Below are 20,815 nucleotides of genomic sequence, written 5' to 3'. Positions count from 1 at the left end.
AGGGGAGCTATATATGCAGCCACGCCTCTTTTGGTCATTGCTTTCGGTTTTGGGGATTATAATCGAGAGTTTATTAAAGAACATTTAATAATGTAATAATATGCATGAACTTAATTCTCGTCCACAGGACTCCATGTAAAAGAAAACATGGCAAGACAATATATTTTATTAGATCACAAGACTTGGTCAATGCCTCGAATCTCATTTTATCAATTTGATGCGTAAAATAATATATATTAGTTTTGATATGATGCATACTCATCGTGCATATTTATGTGAACGCTGATGATGTGGAACTCACCTAATAAATTTACAATTTTTCATCACATCCAATAAGTGAGTGTCACCTCGTCGATTCTCAGATAAGTGTGCACACTGGATATAGACATGCATCATGCGCTATATATACATATATATATTCAAGAATCCATGCCATTCTTGGACTTTAAGCAAAGCGAAAAAGATGGGTCTTTTCACATGACTTCCATGATGTGACTAACTGGTTTTTATTCACATATGTTCACCATTTGTGAATAGAATGACTAAAATAAAAACAATAAAGTTTATGGATTAAGACTGAAGTTTGATAAAATAGGACGACGAAAATCGTAAAAAGACAAAGATAAAACATAAAGAACGAGGTTTTTTTTACTAGATTTACCATAGTCACCTGTCGCCGTGAGCTCGGTTTCGACAGTAGCCTCATCACGGTTTCCATTTTGTTTAGATCACAAGGCCGGACACTTCCAGCAAGAAACTTTTGAATCAGAAGAGGTTTGGCAGAATGATGATTTCAATGTATTATAGGGTCAATAATAGTACTACATTATCAGAACTTATCTTTTCTAAAAGGTACTTCTTGATAAACATAAATACTTGCTTGTCCTAAAATCCAATGCTAGATTCTTTGATTCCCTTGTCCCTAAAGAAACAAAAACAATAGGCCAATCCCTTTAATCAGTAAAGAAATTCAAGAAAATAAATAATGGAAAGTTAGAAAATGAAAAATAATTAAATTGGTTATCCCTTTCAATCTTTAAAAAGAAACATCAATTAAAGCATCATCTTCATTTTTCCCATCAAAACTTCTCAAGGTTTATGGAAAAGTTGCACCCAAAATTGGGGATTTGGATCATCTACTGTGTTGAAAACACAGCATTCAGTGCTGTGCAATTTTTACACGAGATGATCACGTGATCATCTTGTGGGCATCACATCATATGAGGTTCGGGTAAATCCAACGACAACAAATCGAAGCTCAAAGATGTGTTCTATGTTTAAATTTTTTCAAAAACACGAATTTTATAAAATTTCTGATATCGCCCACGAAAAAAAAAACATATATTGGTGGGAAAACATATGAATACAAACCAACCTTGCACTTTTCCTCTTTTCTCTCCTTTTGAGACTCAAATTTGATGTGTCTTGCTTATTTATTTTTTGCTCCATCAGAGAATCTCTCCACCCTTCAAGTCAAATGAAGATAAAAAAAAAGGGAGTTGTAAACATAAAAAATAAAGTTTGATATGAAGTGGGAAAATGGGAGAAATGAAGGGCCACAGCTTATATTCTTCCCCAACACAGGCTCACTCGTGTTTCCTTATAAGGTGAGAGGCAAAAAAATCTCTCATAAAACAAGAAAAACAAACATCCTTATACCTATGATCAAACTCAACAAAACCTTATTCTTTTCAAACAAACAGACATGCCTCTTCAAAAGGATCAAACTAAAGAAATGAACTTGGTTCTATCAAGTGACGCAAAACCGAGATTGAAATGGACTCAAGAATTGAATCAAAGGTTCATTGATGCTGTCAACGAGCTTGGTGGTGCAGAGAGTTGAGTATATGGCTTCTTCTACTGCTCAGAATTAAACATATGATATCCCTATTTTCCACTGTGTATAACCATATATATCACATACTTAGATATTAGAGATATAATTATACTTTGAAATGCAGAGGCTACACCAAAATCTTTGATGAGGGTGATGGGGATTCATGGACTCACTTTGTATCACCTCAAGAGCCATTTGCAGGTAATGTTATTGTCCTTCCATGCCGCAGTCTTTCCCGATTTGTCTTGATAAAGGTTCTTGAATGAGTTGTTGCATTGAGCTGCAGAAATATAGGCTCGGAAGAAGTCAGCAGTTACAGAACTGCCGCCAAATCAAACAAGAAAGTATGCAACATTGAAATATATATATATGTGAAGTGTATCATACAATTTTAAAAAAATTAATGGATTGTGATTTGTATCTTGTTTTGAATTCAGATCATCATGAAACTCAGAGAAATGATCATTTGATCACAGGCATGATTTGTGACGGTGCGCATCAGCATATTAATGAGTAATAAGTTTTGAATAAAGTCGAGATTTTTAATGTTTTGAGGAGGAAACATACAAAGAGTGAATGTCTAAATAAGGGTTGTGTACTTGTGTTTAATCAGAAATTTGCAGATAGCTGAGACTTTGCAAATGCAAATGGAGGTGCAGAGGAAACTACATGAACAAATTGAGGTAAAAAGGTTTCCGAAACTATGGGCCTAGTTGAAGTGAAAAGATCTGAATTCCTTATGGTCTCATAGAATTACTTAACTTAGTTAATTAGTACCATATGAACAGGCTTGAGAAAATCCCCGTATGGCTTCTTCGATTTCTCTTTAGAGAAATATGACCACGAATGGTTCGAATGTATATAAAAAAAATTTCTTTTTTTTTTAAATTTCGTACTATTAGATATTGTCCATAAATCTCATAATAAGTTCCTGAAGATTTATAGCGAACTTTGATGCGAATTTCTCTAAGTAACAATTTCTCGGCCTCTGTCACGATGGGCGAAAACGACTCCTGCACACGTTGTTAGAACAGTCTATGTATCATATCTACTAATAAACCGATTCAAGCTGCATCCCACTTAATAAAATTGATCGTATCTAAAATATTTTAGGTGCAAAGACATTTGCAGCTAAGAATCGAAGCGCAAGGAAAGTACCTACAAACGGTCCTAAAAAGGGCTCAAGAAGCGCTTACAGGATACAGTTCTTGTTCCATTGAAGTGGAGAACGCGAAAGCTCAACTTTCGGAACTAGTTTCAATGGTGGAGTATTCCGGTTGTCAAAGTTCCTCGATCTCATTCTTGACACAAAGCGAAGGCTTGAATAATCCAAGAAACGCTTCCAGAAAACCATTCGTACATAACAGATCATCGCTCGAAAGCTCGGTAACATCTTCTGAGAGCTGGGACAGGATGGAAGAAACTCATTGTGAGGTTGAAGGTGAAAAAACTAACGAAGGGAAGAGAAGTTCTGTCGAGCTTTCGCTAATGGAAATGCATCCAACGGACAAGGGCGGATCAACAAATGAATGTCGCAGCAAGAAAAGGAGCAGAACCAACACTAATGAGCATGATCTCTTGATCGATTTAAATTGCAAATCTTTGGATAATTTCGATTCCAGCCAAGAAGCCATAGACTTGAACTGCAAGGGGGGTGAACTCTTTAATGAATAATAATTAGTTTGTGTGTTGCAACAAATAATTGGTTAGATATGATCCGAAGCATATAATTCTCTGTGCTTGTATGTATATCTTATATATAACTGCAATTCTTGAAATCCACCATAGTTCCTACTGAAATTGCATTACTAGATGTGAATTATATTTGAAATGGACATCAAGATTTACGTGGAAAACCTCTAAAACTATAATATTTTACAGTGTACAACCACTCACTGTGTTTCCAAAAAAAACACACATTTTCTTAATACAAATAAACAAACAACTCACAAATATTATAGAACTAAACACTCAAATATTATAAGAATCTAAACGTGACAAAATTTTGAAATTGATTATTTGAAATCAATCGTATCAAATCAATCGATCCGAACATAACTTAAAAGTATGTAATTATTAAAGGGTCATGTATGTTCTATGCATCTTATTTAAATCGATTGGGATACCAAATGACAACTCATGCCATAAAAGCCGGATATAAATATCGGTTCCTAAATATATTTTTTTTGATAGTTTTGATTTATAAAAATTTCAAAGATACACAAAATTTCGATTCTGATTTTAAAAATTCTGAAATAATTTATTCCTGTATTTTCAAAGATGCCGCATAATAATATTTTTCAGAGATTAATATTTGCCGAAGGTTTTTTGTAATCAATTAGATATTTACTCGATTCAATAAAAAAAAAAGTGATACTGAAATTGCATGACATTCTTAAAATTGCACGAAAAAAAATCACAAATGATAATAAAAAATAATCAAAAAGGGCACATCAATTATTTAATGGCACAAGTTATTTTCATACAAATGGGGAAAATTTGTAAAATAACTTCGGTCGAATCATATGAAGAATTCATTTTCTTAATTAAATAGTCGACCGTGAAATACACATGAAGAGACCTACTCAAACTTAACAATGGTAAAACCTCAAATTAGACTTCAGAAAAATGAAGTTGAAAAAAAATTGAGAGAGAGAAATGAAAATAATATAATATTTATACCTTCCAACCCTTTTTTAAAATTACTCTTTTGATTGAATCCTCGTGTACGAATTCGGAAAAATTACTTTATTGTATAAAGTTATCCTTTTTCTTTTTTTTTTTTTCTTTTTTTCCAATCTCAATATTATGTTCAAATGTTTAGATTTAGTAATCCGAAGTAGCCCTTGATTTCATTTTAAAAAAAATGGATCATAAATTGTTGAGATGCAATAAATAATTGTATGTGGCGAGAACGATTGACACGTGATGTTTGAGTTGTTATACGATCTAAAATAATGAAATTATATCATTATCATTAGTTATAATTATTGGTAAAATGACAAATATTCGATCTTAAAAAAATTATAAAAACCATATTTTATGAATGTTTTGTTATAATTTTTTTAAAAAAATTCAATCAAATGTGGCTTCGACTCCCCCACCTTTGAACTATCAACGACGGATTACTTACATGAGAGATGTGGTCTCCTCACTTGATAATTTCCCATTTTCAGTCATGTAGGTTTTCAGATGCAGTTTTAGCCTTAAGAAGTTGATTTTTATTCTCACCTTTTAGTTATTTTTTTATCAGAATGTTCAAGTGACATCAAAAATTGATAAGATGATATCGAAAATTGCTTGTGTAGTATTACGTAACAACTCACGAGACTACAAAGGCAACTTGAAAACTAACATGATTGGTCAATTAAAAAGAGAAAATGGTCATGTCTATGACCAAAATTATATTTTCCGCCATATTAGGTAAATGGGAAATTTAGATAGAAACGTGTGTTAATAAGATCACACCCCCATTGGTGCATGAATATTATGCATTAATGGGTATTATTAATATCAATTAATATTCATGCACCAATGTGAATATATATAGATTACTAATCTTGATTGTCGTGTCACATAACTTTTTTTAAAAACAAAAAATCATCTGAAAACACGCGCCAAACACAAACGCATGGTGTGTCCATTACATGGTCGTTAGTAGAGTGTGATGTATCCCATTACACACTGCCCCATTAATTTTTTTTATAAAAAAATTCAAAAAGGTTTGGCTATTTGAATAAATCATTCCAGTAATTAAATTTTAATATAATCACTATTGTTTATACTCTTAATTAACTATCCAACTCTATATTTTACGTTCTCTTAATTCTTTTTTTCTTTCCCATTATTTCAATTTTAAAAATTGAAAACCTTATTTTTCAAAAAAATAAATGAAAACTTTTATTTTAATTTTTTAAAAAACCTCTTTATTACTCCATTTTTTTCCTATAGACTACACACATATTTCTATGGACTACATACACATACATCCATTATTTTTTTTAAAAAAGTTGTTTATTTCTCCGAAGAAATTCCGAACTACGTGACTATCAAGTATATAACCAAATTTGTACCGACTTAGTTGAGTATATTTGGACAAAGTACAACAATCAGTTAAGTCAGTTTATTACAAATTTCAAAATGTTTGATTTATATGTTGTTTTTAATTTTATTCAACTGTTTTTCCTTATGTTGCATGCTTTCATTCAAATTTATAATAAATTTTTAAATTTAAATAAATGAAACTCGTAAAATAAACAATAAAACTATTAAACATTAATTAATTATAAATCAATAATATTATGTTATTTTAAATAATTATAATTTATAAGTTTAAAGAATGATAGCAAAGAGCCCAACTGTTTTTTTTATATTTTTTTAATAATATTTTAATCAATATTGAAATTAAGTTATTTTTTAAATAATAATACTATTTATTTTCAATAATATTTATTGTAATTTTTTAAACAAATTTAGAAAGATATTTGACTAATATAAATAAAAAAAATGAATAAGTGAACAGTGAGACCCATAAATAATGAAAGTTGATATTAAATGAATGTGGATGTGTATTAATAATGAAAAAGTGTTAATATAATATTATGTGGCTCGTTGACCCCACACTTTTTGAAGATATAGAAGATTAATAATATATTAATGACTATGGATGCGGATGCCCTAAGGGGAAAAATTGAGAAACACACGACTGTGGTTAAGAATCGTGTCGTTTTAGATTGTCATATACTATCCGGGCAAGCTCCACTTTCATAGTTATGTAGATGTAGGCTTCATATTTATTATTTTATTTCGTGGAAATTTGTTCAATCTTTAGCACAAAATAGCAATAGCATTACGGCAATTTGAGTGATACACACACGTTTTTTTAATTATAATCTTTAATGAAAGATCTCGAATTCAAGATATGCAGTATTGCCATACCAAAAAACATAAAAACTTTTGTGACATTTATCCCACATATCAATTTTGTGAGACAGATTCCGATCAAATCCTGCTCATGAAAAATATCATTTTTATGTCAAAAATATTACTTTTCATGATACTTATAAATCAGATTAACTTGTCTAACCGATAAAAAGTCGTGAGATCGTCTCACAAAAGTTCTAATCATAAAAAAAATTGATCATCTTCCCTCGCCGCATAAATTGGAAAAAAAAACTATAAATATCGCAAAGAAGCAATATTATCTCAACTGTAAAGCTGAGTTCAAAATTATTTCGAAAGAATAAATTATATTTTTACTTCATTAAAAATTTTAAAGCCATTTTGACTTGCTCCCCATACGTGATACAACCACTAAAATACGGTAGAATCGACTACTACAACGATTGCTAAAACGCCGGGAACTCGATGCTGGAAACGCATTTTCTTGCATTTGGCAAGATCGGACACTCGATAACGTTTGAAGCAGAAGTGTCCACGCAAATATAAACCTGATACAACTGACTGTTACCATTTTCATCCACATTGCACTCTATCCCCGGTGTGTATCCGATTGCATCGGTAAGAGTATTCCTTATGCTGTTGAAACTGTAGAATCCCCCGTCTGGATTAATCCCTGAAACATATTGCGAATGACCAATATAAAATATGTTGTAGAAATAAATTTTACGCCTAATCGTAAGAAATGATCGAACTGATGTAGATGAATTACCTGCACTTTGAAGAATTTGGAGGAGGTCTAATTTAGATTTAAGGTTTAGAGCAGATTTGAAATAGGCATGTTGGTTTAGGACAGATTCAGAACAAGTCCCATGTTTGTCCCATTCGTGTGACCAGAATGAATGATGTCCCGCTATTGCTGGGGCAACCAAGTGTCGGCCAATCTTGTTGCATTCTGCTAATCAAATCTGAAATCTGCCACAATTTGTTATGCATTTTCTATGTCACTGCAATAGTATTTGAATCGACCGAGTATAGAATAAATTAGGATTTACATTGGATTGATCATAAGAATCGTCTGGATCACAGTTTGAAGGGTAAGATCCGTCCGCGTAATTCGGCCATAATCCATGGATACCAAAATCCGTCGAAGGCTTCCCCGTTGTGGGATAGCAACAACTCTTTTTCGCGTCGCAGTACGATCCCGGCCTCTGCAATATATATACTAGAAATTCATTACCTTAATTTCTTTAATCATCGCTTCTAAATCTATATATATATACAACACACACACACACACACACACCTGTTGAACGAAGTAGAAAAAATCAAAATCTTGAGCAACAGTGCTTAAGACAGATAGAGACTGCAGGAGCAACAATTTCACGAAGATGAAAATGTCATATTTCGACTCCATTTTTGAAGTAAATTGACATTAATTTATTCTTCAGGAAAACAAAATGAATTGGTGTGTGTGTGTGTGTGTGTATAATGGATGGGAAGAAAGGAAGTTGTGAACAAATTAAATGTTAATGATATGAACAAAATCCATAGAAACGTTACGTTTCTTCGAGAGTGAACCTGGACCAGTAATTGATCGGCCAGTCTTCTATGGAACCTATATAAATAAGTAAATCATCAAAAGGAAAATTTTTAGATTCTCTTACGACTTAAATTTTGATGTTCTTGCGAAATCATAAAATTTTATATTATTTTTCGACAAATGAAGACTTAAATTTTGATGTTCTTGCGACTATTGTAAGAGAATCTAAAATTTGAAGATTTGAGATTTTATTATTAGATATCTTGTGAGACGATCTCATGAATCTTTACTAGTGAGACTAGTCAATTTGTTCATATTTACAATAAGAAGTAATACTTTCAGTACAAAAAAATAATATTTTTTATAAGAGACTCCAATTAAATATATGTCTCATAAATTGACCTGAAAAATTGTCTCACATTAGCTTTATGTATTAGTATTTCTTTACTCCACTTTTGGTTATTATGTATACTACAGACGAAAAAATTTATTTTTAACAATTATCTGAACAAATAAAAATAAATATATGAATTACAAATCATTACTCAATTCTCATATGTTTCTTTATGAAAATTACATTTATAATACTCATCTTTCCCTCCATTTAAAATATAATTATTTTTAAACAAATTTCCATGCAATATATTAAAAAATATGTCTTTAACGAATCAAAAATTGCAATTCTAGTTATATATATTTTTCTATTTGTAATTTTAGTTATTTATGTTAACAAATTTCAATCTTTGACAGCTATATTTTTTTTTGTTTTCGTAATTCTAGTCTTTTTTTAATGTAGCATTGATGTGACATCGATATAGCTCTGAACTGACATCAATTGTTCATGTTTGTCATGCGCTAATCATATCAGCACTCTCCGTAAAATAAAACTAAAATTGCTAAAATAAAAAGATATGGACTAAGATCAAATTTTCACAATATAAAAGATCAAAGTCGTAAATGACAAACATATAGAACGGAAATTATAATTTTTGCCAGAATTTAAATTTTTTTTTTTCCTTTTTTCACTCCAAAATAAAAGTTTATGAAAGTGCAGTGATAAAAGATAACAGAGTTAGAGAAATTTGGCTGAAAGCCCGATTCACATAACCCAACTTAATAGCGGGCCACCAAACCACATCCCTATGTTGCAAATGATCAATGATTAGTTCAAGAGTGAGTCTCATGTGAGATCGTCTCACAGATCATAATCTGTGAGACGGGTCAATAATATCCATATTCACAATAAAAAGTAATACTCTTAGCATAAAAAGTAATATTTTTTTATGGGTGACCCAAATAAGAGATTCGTCTCACAAATAATACCCGTGAGACCGTCTCACATAAATTTTTGCCTTAGTTTAAAGTCTTTTATTTATAACATTCATTATATTTTAACTTTTTATTAAATAATATGGCCAAAATAACCCCACCTATTAATTTCAGTTATAAATGCTCTCATATTATAATTTAATAAATGTTTTTACATTTTATGATCATATAATCTACCAACAAAAATATTTAGTTTTTTTGAAATTATATGAAAAATAAATTACAATAATAACATATTATGAGATTATATGGATAACATAGAAAGAATTTATTATATTTCTAAATAAAAAAAAGATTAATTTCTAATTATCATAAATAAGTTCAATAGAGGGTGTTTTAGTCATCTAATTAATTAAAAAGATAAGGTAGAGTGTGATTAATAAAATTTGAAGCGTAAATTCAAGCAATTGCTTTAATTGTTACATCTCCAAAATTCTTCTTTTTTCATATTTTCCTTTGTAAGATATTTAGTTCATCGTCCGCGGTCCACCGTCCCTCTTCTTCCTCAGGACAACTATTTGAAAATGGCATAAAGAGCTGAGTCCTAGAAGACTGGAAGTTGAATGGAGGTACAGCACGCCCTTATAGGAAACACGGGACATTGGACAAAGTCCATGTCGGAAGCATCGACGCAGAGGTAAATCTGGCACAGCTGTGTGTTGCGCGATGGGTTGGATTGCACTCTACCGCTGCATCGTAACCACTTCCAGCCTTTATGGCTTCCTTAATATCTTCTACCTCGTAAAACTTGTCGTCTGGTCGAATACCTGCAATATGTGATAAATAATCCGAATTCGAATTTAAAATGATTAAAAGATATTTTATGGAATTTTGAGTGTAACAACGCCGTAAAATACATTTTGTTCTCACGTGATTTTATTTTTTTAAAAAAAGTTGCGAGAATCTCAAGTAATGTGAGATCTATCCCCTTTCTTTTTTATAGTTGGCCTGATCAAAGTAATCGGGGAAAGTAGTTTTGTAATCTCAAAAATAATATGTAACCGTGTGTGTAACTTTCGTTATGCATATATCATGTAAAAATTTACGTGTTCGTGACGAAGCCTCCAAAGTCTCTTAGTAGTCAAAATTTAAAATTCGTTAAATACGAGGATGCTCGGTAGAACTTATAATCTCTAAAACAATTAATAAGTTGTTTTAGAGCTTATAACCTCTTATAATTTGTTTAGTAAAAAAAATTCCAAACAATTTACTAAACTATCAAAATAGCTTATTTTGACAGCCTAGCTATAACCTGTTTTAAAAAAAGTTGGGACACCTCACTTTTTTTTTAAAAAAAAAATCTTATTTTAATATTTCAATTCTTCAAAATGTCTTTGTGGTATATCTTCTTAAATATGCACTTTATTTTCACTTCTTAAATCATCACTTTTTATCTTGTCTTTAATGTGTTCTTTCTTTTTATTATATAGAAAACAAAAATGTTAAGATTTTATCGAATACATTATTATTTATAATTTTTTAATCAACTTTTTACTTATACACATTAAAAATATTATTAATTTTTTTTCCTAAAATGATAAATTTTTCTAAATATAAATATAAAATAGTTTTTTTTAAATTAAAACTATAAAACTATTTTCATATATATATATATATATATATATATATATATATATATTACTACTTACTTTAACTCATTGTATTATACTCTTTTTGTTTAAAATGAGTTCATTCAAATACTTTAACAGTTTATTTTTAAAATATGATCTCACAATTATAAGCTTATTAAACAATTTATAAGATATAAGAGCTTATAAGTTGTTTTAAATAAGTTTAGTCAATATCTTTTAAATAATTTTCTTTTTTTAGTCTTTTTTCGTCAGAATAATGACATAGTATAGACATGTAAGTAATGCTTGTCATCATGCCGACGATATACATCATCATGTCATGTCACCACTTTAATAAGAAGAAACAAAAGGTGAAAAAAACTAACCACTAATACAAATTTTGAGTGGTTAAACGATAAATCGAAATAAACCAATTTATAGAATATTTTGGTAAATTACTAAATTAATCATACAACATAAATAAAGTCACCTGTGTCTTCGAGTATTCGTAGGAGGTTAACTTTGTCTTTAAGGTTAAGAGCAGCTTCAAAATAAGGTAAAACTGAAGCTATCTAAGCAAAATTAAAAGGGGAATGACAAACTTTTTTCTTCTCATTTTGAAATATTGGATATTTTGCTTTATTTTTCCTTTGCTTTTATTTAGATTTATTTTGATATCTATAATATAGAATAATGGTGTCATACAAATAATATTTGACGACGTGAGTTATTTTTGGTAAAAAAAAATTCATAAAAAATCCCAACAACTAAATTAAAACCAAATATTGACGCTAAAACTCAAAACATATTAAGTTGCAATTTCTCCAAAAATGTATGGATATACATGAATATAATACACACACACACACATATGTGTGTGTAAGGGTTTTGAACGACTTTCATTGTCTGTGAAAGAAGATGATGTAGGCTTGTCAAAATAATTGCAATCTTATTGCATGTGAGTGCAACTCCTTCGAGTCTTGTATTTTATCTAATTTTGTACTTTTATATTGGGTTATATATTGAATTTTGAAGATATTCCTGAATATATATTTGTCATTTTTCAATTATTATTTCGTAAGACTCCTCAAATCCTGTCAGCTTTTAAGAACGTGTTAGATTGAGATATAGTTGGAGGCTTCATAGATTTATTTATTTATTTTAATGAATGAGGCATCATAGATTTTGGGTAAAATAAAAAAATAAGGTTCAACATCTAACATGATTTAATTTAGTTTTTGTATTTTTTCAACTGTTGAACAATGGGAAATCATATTCCAAAAAAAAAAAAAAAACAGAAAATAACGATGGGAGAAACCATGAGACATAAATTTCGAAAAGTAGGTGTATCTTATAAGACGGTCTTATGGATATTTATCCGTGAGATATCCGTGAGACAGAACAATCTTGCTCATTTTTATAATAATAAGTAATAATTTTGGTATAAAAATTAATATATTTAACCGGTGACTAACTTTTGTTATAAAAATTAAATGTTACATTAAAAACGAATTTGTATTAATTAGATAGATCATAAAATTTTAAAAAAACTCAATCGAAGTCATCTTACAAATCCATTTTCGCTATTTTCTCACAAATTTACCGACTAAATAGAGGTCAGATCACGTTATCACGTTGTAAAATAGTTTCACATATCTTTCCTCATGATACAGATCAATTATAATAAAAAAATAATATTTTTAACATAAAAAGTAATATTTTTGATATAAAAAGTAAATTTTTTTCTTAAATTACTCAAATAAAATATACGTCTTACAAAATTAAACGTGAGTTCATAAAATAATCGTGGACCACTACTATTCACAAACACTACATGGATCGATTTTATAGCCTTCATTCATGAGTTATTGCAATTAAATATTAAGGTTGTTAATTAATGAGCTTTAATTAATGTCATAGGATTGGTTTGATTTTTTCAATAAAATCTGATATTATGGATCAAATTTTAATACGATGAATGTTTCTTGGTCATTTAAAATTAATTATTATTATTAATTTTAAAATTAAAAAGAATGGTTCTACCTTTTGAATTATGTAACTAAAACTTAAATTCATATTTAATTTTATTTACAATGCGATATTTACACAAATTCTAATTCTATACATATTGGATTGATCAATAAACCGGGAGAATTTTTTTTTTTTTTTTGCATTTAATAATACTTTTTTTGTTTGATGTATAAATATATATTTATTTATTTTACGTAAAAAAAGCAAACCGGATCAAACTCGCTTGTGAAAAGTCTAAAAAAAACCTTTCCTACTTCAGATCTGACCATCCGTCATCTTCTACCGTTCATCGTGCTGACTTTTTGACACCCCCGATTCGAAATCGGTGGCCTTGATCCACATGAATGTGGGCCCATCATCAATAAATTTTAATTGCTTTTGGACTTTATTGTGGTCGTGGGGCCCGATGAAGATTTGGGCGCCCTAGTGTGTGTGCGTGTTGCGCACGCCGTGCACCATATCATACGCGGAGACGGTGGAGCTTTGTGGGGCCTTCTTTGAAATATTAGAAAACACGAGGGGTTGGATCAGGGATGATATCACCTCATTTAAGTGGTCTCCAGTTCTCCACCATATTAGCCATTTACACCCCTGTTTTCCTAAAAAAATCAGTAAAGTCCTCACTCTACTTTGTCTAGCATATAGGTACCAAACTAATCAAACTGCGCCTATGCTAGTTAACCAGGCCTTATAGTCTAGATTGTGAAGAACATATTCAAGAAATCCATTGAATAAATCAACGGGAAATTGGTCTTTAGTCCCCAATCGTCGATTTTTTTTGTGTTCAGTCACTGGCTACTTTTTTTGTACCACATTTTCACATAAAGTGCACCATATTTTGTATGACACAGTACCACAATTTTGTGGGTAGGGAGTGAATCCAAAGAAATGTTTTGATTGGAGATTTTTCACCAACTTCCACATAAATCAAATGATAACACGGAAAGAAAATATAAGTAACTTGAAAAAATGTTTGAACTCGAAACATAAACATTTTACGTGTTTAGATGTCCGAAAATCTAATTTTTGTTTATAAATTTGCGATTTTGGATATATATGCTTTAAAAAAAATGGGATTTGGATTTAAAATTACATCTGCCCAAATAAGAGAGTCAAAAGTCACAACTTTAAGGTTGAATTATACAATTTGAAAAGTTTTGAGGCAATTCATTGGGCACTAAATGAAGGGCCAAAGGAAAAAATGTTTCATGTTTGGTGATTTCTGCATTAAATAATAATAATAAATAAAAAGCAAAAAGAAAAAGAAAAAGAAAAGGTGGAAAAAAAAAGATATGTTTGTCCTTCCACATTTAAGAGACCCAAATCAGAGGGAATTAGTTAAAATAATATAAATATACCATTTGAAGGAATATTTGTTTAGATGAAGTGAGGATTTGTTTGCTATTGAGTGCTTGTGTTGTGCCAAAACTCTGTTCATCGGTTAATCGGTGAGAAAAAAAAAATCGTAAAGATTCGATCTTTTAGATCGTTTGAATCGGTGTTCGCATCAACTTATGTGATTGGTATGAGTTTTATTGTTTGATGCATTTTGATTTGATTGTCCTGTTCATTATTTTTATTTTAAACGGGTCTTGTTCTCTCTGTTGATGAATGGAGTTTTCGGGAAAAATTTGTGGAATCTGATGTATATTTTTATTTTTAAGGATTTAGTTTCTGGGTTCGATATTACGTTCGAGCTCGTTCTTGAATGCTTGTCGTTTGGAACATATTTTTTTGCGGACACTTAGTACTTAGATAAAATTTATGTGTTTTTCCCTTTAATCTAAGCAAATGAATGCTTGATTTGAGAATTTAATCGCTTTTGTTTTTTAACTGGAAATCTAATTTAATACGATGTCATCGAGATGGGCAGTGGGTAGTACCCCCACTGTAGGGTCGAAGGACCCGATTTTTTAATCCCTTTCTTGCGTGATCTTTAGTATTTGATGATTTTAATAAAGTTATAATGTTGCTTGAGGTTGAAGTAGATGAGCCTTCTTTTATCTCTTTTAAGAAATGGATCCATTTAAAGTTTGTTCATCCGATGATCACAATGGATCTTGGTAAAGTGGCAGCAGATCTAAGTTATGCTGTGTTATGCTGTACATTAGCATTGAATTTGTGCAATCCGCGTGAAATTTATTGGGAGAAGATTACACTTATGGTTTATATATTGTTGGGTTAACCATTGTTTATTTATGTCACTACTAACTGCATGTGTATTTGAGTATGTGAATATTCCAGAAGTGAATTTGACACGAAAAGCATCGAAAATAATAGTTACTAGCTTTTGGAAATGATCGCTTAGCAAAACTTTTTTATCTTCTGATCGAGTTTGATCAAGATAAGGATCATTTTTGTATGTTAATGTGGGAAAATTGTGTCGAATTTGGGAAACAAATTTTCTTTTATCTATGCTTAATTTGAGTTGCAAATGTTTCAGGTTCGTGATGGCGAATAAGTTGAATTCGGGTGATAGTAAAACTAGAAGTTCTATATCAATCTTTATAGTAGCTGGCCTTTGCTGTTTCTTCTACTTACTTGGAGCGTGGCAGAGAAGTGGATTTGGAAAGGGAGATAGCATAGCCCTTGAGATGACCAAGAGTGGAGAAAACTGCAACATCGTTCCGAACCTCAATTTCGAAACCCGCCACGTTGGTGAAGCCGGGATTATTGATGATTCTGATTCTAAAACAATTGAGTATAAGCCATGCCACACTCGATTCACTGATTACACGCCCTGCCAAGATCAAAGTCGTGCCATGACTTTCCCTAGGGAAAATATGATATATCGTGAAAGGCACTGCCCTCCTCAAGCAGAGAAGCTTCATTGCCTTATTCCCGCTCCCGAAGGATATGTAACCCCATTTCCATGGCCAAAAAGTCGTGATTATGTTCCTTATGCCAATGCTCCATACAAGAGCTTGACTGTTGAGAAGGCTATTCAGAACTGGATCCAGTATGAGGGAGATGTGTTCAGGTTCCCTGGTGGAGGAACACAATTTCCTCAGGGGGCCGACAAGTATATTGACCAGCTGGCTTCAGTTATACCAATAGCTGATGGAACTGTAAGGACAGCATTGGATACTGGATGTGGGGTATGTTCAGTGCTATATTTATTGATTTTGCACTAGATTGTGCTCTTTTACTTTGATTATTTAGGTGTTCTATGCCAATATTTGTATTTTATGTGTTGTTGACTCTGATATATTTCATGATTTCAGGTTGCTAGTTGGGGGGCTTATCTATGGAAAAGAAACGTTATTGCAATGTCCTTTGCTCCGAGAGATTCACACGAGGCCCAGGTTCAGTTTGCTCTTGAAAGGGGTGTACCTGCTGTTATTGGTGTTCTTGGAACTATAAAAATTCCATATCCGTCCAGAGCTTTTGACATGGCTCACTGTTCTCGTTGTCTTATACCTTGGGGGATAAATGGTAAGCACCAAAAGTTAAACAATTGAGCTTCTTGTTGTTTGTGTAATTTGGTTCTCTTTGCAGATGGACTGTATATGAAGGAGGTGGATCGTGTTCTTAGGCCCGGTGGTTATTGGGTTCTTTCGGGGCCTCCTATCAATTGGAAGATTAACTACAAGCCGTGGCAGCGTACAAAGGAAGACCTCGAGGAAGAACAAAGAAGGATTGAAGAAGTCGCCAAACTTCTCTGCTGGGAAAAGAAGTCTGAGAAAGGTGAAATTGCTATATGGCAGAAGACAATGGATACTGATTCTTGTCGTGCAGAACAAGAAAATTCTGGAGTAACATTTTGTAAACCTGAAGATGCTGACGATGTCTGGTATGAATAACTATACGTACAAACCATGATGAGGCATAGTTGTCAAAGACGCAAGGCACACCGAGGCGCACAAGCGCCACGGAGCCTGAGGCGCAAGACGAGGCGCCCGCCTTACCTAAGCTATTTTTTTATTTTTTAAAAATTATATTTATGTTAGAATAAATATATCAAAATATGAAATAATTAAGTCGCAATGTCATTCAAAACAAAAAAAATAATTAATAAGTTCATAGTAATTAGTAAAATGATTAAAATTCTTCAATTATGCAAAATATCAAGTTCATATTCTTCCATTGAATCATCAGTCTTTACAATTTTCTTGACCAACATCAATTTCTTCTTCCTTCTCGTCCAAAAGATGTGAAACCGATTTTTTTGGTTGTTTTAGATGTAGATGCTCTCACCTCGTTTTTCTGCTCAGAGCTCTCTTCTTCTGATTCCAGAGTTGGAGCGTTGGATTGCTAGGGTTTGGGTTTGAGCTTTTTGTTTTAAATAAGTAATTAAAAAAAATTCACTAAAGCGCTAATAAGTGAACTTCCAAGGCTAGTCCAGCCGAGATTAAAAAAAATCACTAAGTCGTGCTTTAAGCGCGCCTGAGTGAACTTCCAAGACTAGTCCAGGCGAGCTCCAGGGCTCGTCTTAGTAAATCGCTGCGCCTGGGATGACCCTAGGCACGAGGTCTTCACCTGGTGGTGCCTCTCACCTTTGACAACTATGCGATGAGGGATTTTAGGTTTCGCTACTTTCACGTTTTGAATGTGTACTTAGTCGCAAAAAGTGTACTTTTTTGCACGCATTCAGTGTTTGGTATATCGTTTATTAGGTACAAGAAAATGGAGCCGTGTGTTACTCCATATACCAATGGAAACAGTGATGAAGCATCAAGTTGGGTACTTAAACCATTCCCTGAGAGGCTTTATGCCGTCCCTCCCAGAATTGCTAGTGGGTCGGTTTCTGGAGTCTCCATTGAGACGTACTTGGAGGACAACAAGCAATGGAAAAAGCACGTCAGCGCCTATAAAAGGATCAACAAGATTCTTGACTCTGGAAGGTACCGGAACATTATGGATATGAATGCTGGATTTGGAGGTTTTGCTGCTGCACTTCATTCTCCCAAATTTTGGGTAATGAATGTTGTGCCTACGATTGCCAAGAAAAATACTTTGGGTGTCATTTATGAACGGGGATTGATTGGCATTTATCACGACTGGTATGCTTTTCTTTGTCAAATATTTTGTTTTTCTGCTTATAGGACCAAATATTTCTCTCTTTATCGATTGTTATATGACTATATCTAATTTTATTGGTGCAACTCGATTATTTTGAACCTATAGTTGCCTAAATCACCAAATTTCAATTTGTGCCACATATGTGACCACACAATATAGTAGATTGATCATGACCTGGCTGAGTCCCGTTTTACCCAATCTAGTGAAATTTATTTTGTCCTGCTAGGCTTCCGATATCTTTTTCCCCCAAATACCAACCCCGTCGTGTATCAGATTGTATTTTTTCTTTTTCAGGTGTGAAGGCTTTTCTACTTATCCAAGAACATATGATCTTATTCATGCTAATGGTCTTTTCAGCCTGTACAAGGACACGTAAGTTTTCGGTATCCTTCTATTTTGTCAATCCTGTTCCAAGAAATCTTGAAATATACAACTGATGACAAAAACGAAAACAGACGTGACTTCGAGAACTAACAAACCGATTCATTAAAATGAACACAGATGTGACTATGAAGACATTTTGTTAGAAATGGACAGAATCCTTCGACCAGAAGGTGCAGTCATACTCCGCGATGAAGTAGACGTAATAGTTAAGGTGAAGAAGGTGATTACTGGTATGAAATGGGATTTTAAAATGATGGATCATGAGGACGGTCCCCTCGTCCCCGAAAAAATACTGGTTGCAGTTAAGCAATACTGGGTTGGCAACTCCACTTCGACGCGGTAAAACCCCATGAAACACGGCGATTCTTTGATTTTCTTGTACACATTCCGAGGATGCACGGTTCATTTTATGAAGGTTTTTCCATTGAAGAGGGGCATGCACGGTTCACTCTATGAAGGTTTTTCCATTGAAGGGGGCAAATGCAGTTAAGCTGGGTAGTGCGGATTTAACCGGTAATTTATTGAAACTCATAGTGTTATGGTGTTTATTGATACCTTTGAGTTTTTTTCCCTACGTTATTATAATATTTTAGAACATAAATCAATTACATTTGTTATTCTTCTACTCTAGTTTCCATTTTATTTTGTATGATATGATGTCATGAAAATGTAGCTTTTGCTGGATATGATCCTATCTGACGCAAATTTTACTCGAGACCTAGAAATCCCATGGTTAATGTTACATGGTAAGATATTCTGATCCCGAGTAGTTTGTTGTATTCGTGTTCTTCTGCTCGATCTTATAACATCTGGTTAACATAGATAACATCTGAACTAACTTGACCGGTCTGAAGTATGACATGTAGAAAATTGAATTGGATTTTCAACCATTTTCTCGTTGTCATTTGGATCATTGGTTTATAAGATATGAACAAAAAACAAGAACTGGTGAAATCTAGTCATTCGTTGTATTTGTGACTTCCAGCTAGACATTATGGCATCTGCATAGCATAGGTAAAGTCCGAACTAACCTGATCGGCCTGAAATATGACTTCTAGATAATTGAGCTCTCTTCAGCTGTTTTTCCCGCTGATCATTTCAATTAATGAGCTATGAGATATCATCGAAATATATCATTTCGTCAGATTTCGAACTTGACTAAATTCGGGTTCTAGCATCTTAAAACTTCCAAATTGACATCTAACAACTACACATTTGAGTAAATATGTTAGAGACACAAAACAAATTTTGTCAAGATCAAAAAATCAAGATAGCTAGCGTTTATACGACCCAACAATATAATATATACAAATTATATCATTAGCTCCATTAAAAGTTACTGTATATTTTATTTTGTTTTATTCTACAACAAATAAATTAAATTCATCACATAAAATTACTAAACACAGATTTTATGAATTAAAGTTTAATTGATTTTAAATCAAGTTGATAAGGCGTATATCAGGAACAAAAATCATGCTTTTGATATTTCAGAATTTTTGGCATGAAAAACAGTAGAATAAATTTCTAAATGAAATAAAAATTACTAGAACTTTTTTTACATAAAAAAACTTTTTAATTAGCAGCTCAAAAAGAAAAAGAAGATTAGACTTGTGGCCACTGGCAGCATAGAGAAGTGATGCAACAGCAGCCTGAAGACCCCTTTCACCACCTCCTTCTTAGGCACTAAATTCTTCTCATCCTCATTTTTTGGGAATGCAGCCTATACTTATCCAGTGATCCTACCATTACATACATTCTCGAGTTAACCAAGTACACGATTAAGGGCACAGAAGTCCCCAACAATTCATCACTTATGAATTTTGTTTTTCATTAGACAGAGAACAAAAAAGCACAAGATTATTCTGAGTTTTTCTAGCTCATGTTGTTTCGGGTTGATGATCTGTATTCGATGGGGTTCGAGGACTAGCGTCTTCCACTTACTCGTCTACAGTATCGAATCCCGGTTTTTTATTCAGAGTTCAACCAAATCATATGAGCGTATTTGACGCTTCAGTCTCCACAAAGTCGGTAGACTGTGAAAACTACCATAGTTGATCTGCAAAGCATTCCATTATTCCAAACGAAGGCATAAAAAGGATCAATAGTTGAATTTGGACATTTTCTGGTCCAACACTTTCTAGTTAAATTTGGACGTAAATCTAATGATTTATCTAACTCAATTTGTGTCTTTTCGAA

General features: G+C 32.2%; 2 protein-coding genes, 1 long non-coding RNA gene and 1 pseudogene across 4 annotated transcripts; 2 read left to right on the top strand and 2 right to left on the bottom strand.

Moving 5' to 3' along the window:
• Positions 1-482: 482 nt before the first annotated feature.
• On the bottom strand, positions 483-1,487 carry LOC140817208 (uncharacterized). Its single transcript, XR_012114733.1, has 2 exons — positions 1,376-1,487; positions 483-922 (listed from the first exon to the last, which is right to left on the bottom strand). It is a non-coding gene; the product is annotated as an uncharacterized lncRNA (long non-coding RNA).
• An 82-nt stretch (positions 1,488-1,569) lies between these two features.
• LOC140817207 (myb family transcription factor PHL8-like) lies at positions 1,570-3,609 on the top strand. Its single transcript, XM_073176848.1, has 6 exons — positions 1,570-1,838; positions 1,962-2,038; positions 2,124-2,181; positions 2,275-2,350; positions 2,451-2,520; positions 2,951-3,609. Exons 1-6 carry the CDS (start codon positions 1,706-1,708, stop codon positions 3,509-3,511), a joined length of 975 nt encoding a protein of 324 aa, XP_073032949.1. The 5' UTR covers positions 1,570-1,705; the 3' UTR covers positions 3,512-3,609.
• A 3,408-nt stretch (positions 3,610-7,017) lies between these two features.
• LOC140816992 (extracellular ribonuclease LE-like) lies at positions 7,018-8,201 on the bottom strand (annotated as a pseudogene).
• Positions 8,202-14,504: 6,303 nt separating this feature from the next.
• On the top strand, positions 14,505-19,249 carry LOC140816194 (probable methyltransferase PMT2). Of its 2 annotated transcripts, none has more exons than XM_073175285.1 (7): positions 14,505-14,733; positions 15,654-16,308; positions 16,435-16,645; positions 16,709-17,003; positions 17,827-18,213; positions 18,527-18,604; positions 18,734-19,249. In XM_073175285.1, exons 2-7 carry the CDS (start codon positions 15,661-15,663, stop codon positions 18,957-18,959), a joined length of 1,845 nt encoding a protein of 614 aa, XP_073031386.1. In that variant the 5' UTR covers positions 14,505-14,733; positions 15,654-15,660; the 3' UTR covers positions 18,960-19,249. The 2 variants fall into 2 exon arrangements, with proteins under 2 accessions (XP_073031386.1, XP_073031385.1); XM_073175284.1 differs by lacking the exon at positions 14,505-14,733 and adding an exon at positions 14,805-14,855.
• The last annotated feature ends 1,566 nt before the right edge of the window (positions 19,250-20,815 follow it).

This window comes from Primulina eburnea, chromosome 16, assembly GCF_022965805.1.
Source record: "Primulina eburnea isolate SZY01 chromosome 16, ASM2296580v1, whole genome shotgun sequence".
NCBI classification, from domain to species: Eukaryota; Viridiplantae; Streptophyta; class Magnoliopsida; order Lamiales; family Gesneriaceae; genus Primulina; species Primulina eburnea.
This window is presented reverse-complemented; position numbering and strand designations above follow the sequence as displayed.

Excerpts from the sequence above, each read along its gene's own strand:
- LOC140817207 (XM_073176848.1), top strand. The coding sequence starts at position 1,706 with ATGCCTCTTCAAAAGGATCAAACTAAAGAAATGAACTTGGTTCTATCA. Across the intron at positions 1,839-1,961 it reads CGAGCTTGGTGGTGCAGAGA|AGGCTACACCAAAATCTTTG; the intron begins GTTGAGTATATG and ends TTTGAAATGCAG. Across the intron at positions 2,351-2,450 it reads GCGCATCAGCATATTAATGA|AAATTTGCAGATAGCTGAGA; the intron begins GTAATAAGTTTT and ends GTGTTTAATCAG.
- LOC140816194 (XM_073175284.1), top strand. The coding sequence starts at position 14,818 with ATGAATGGAGTTTTCGGGAAAAATTTGTGGAATCTGAT. Across the intron at positions 14,856-15,653 it reads AAAAATTTGTGGAATCTGAT|GTTCGTGATGGCGAATAAGT; the intron begins GTATATTTTTAT and ends CAAATGTTTCAG. Across the intron at positions 17,004-17,826 it reads GAAGATGCTGACGATGTCTG|GTACAAGAAAATGGAGCCGT; the intron begins GTATGAATAACT and ends ATCGTTTATTAG.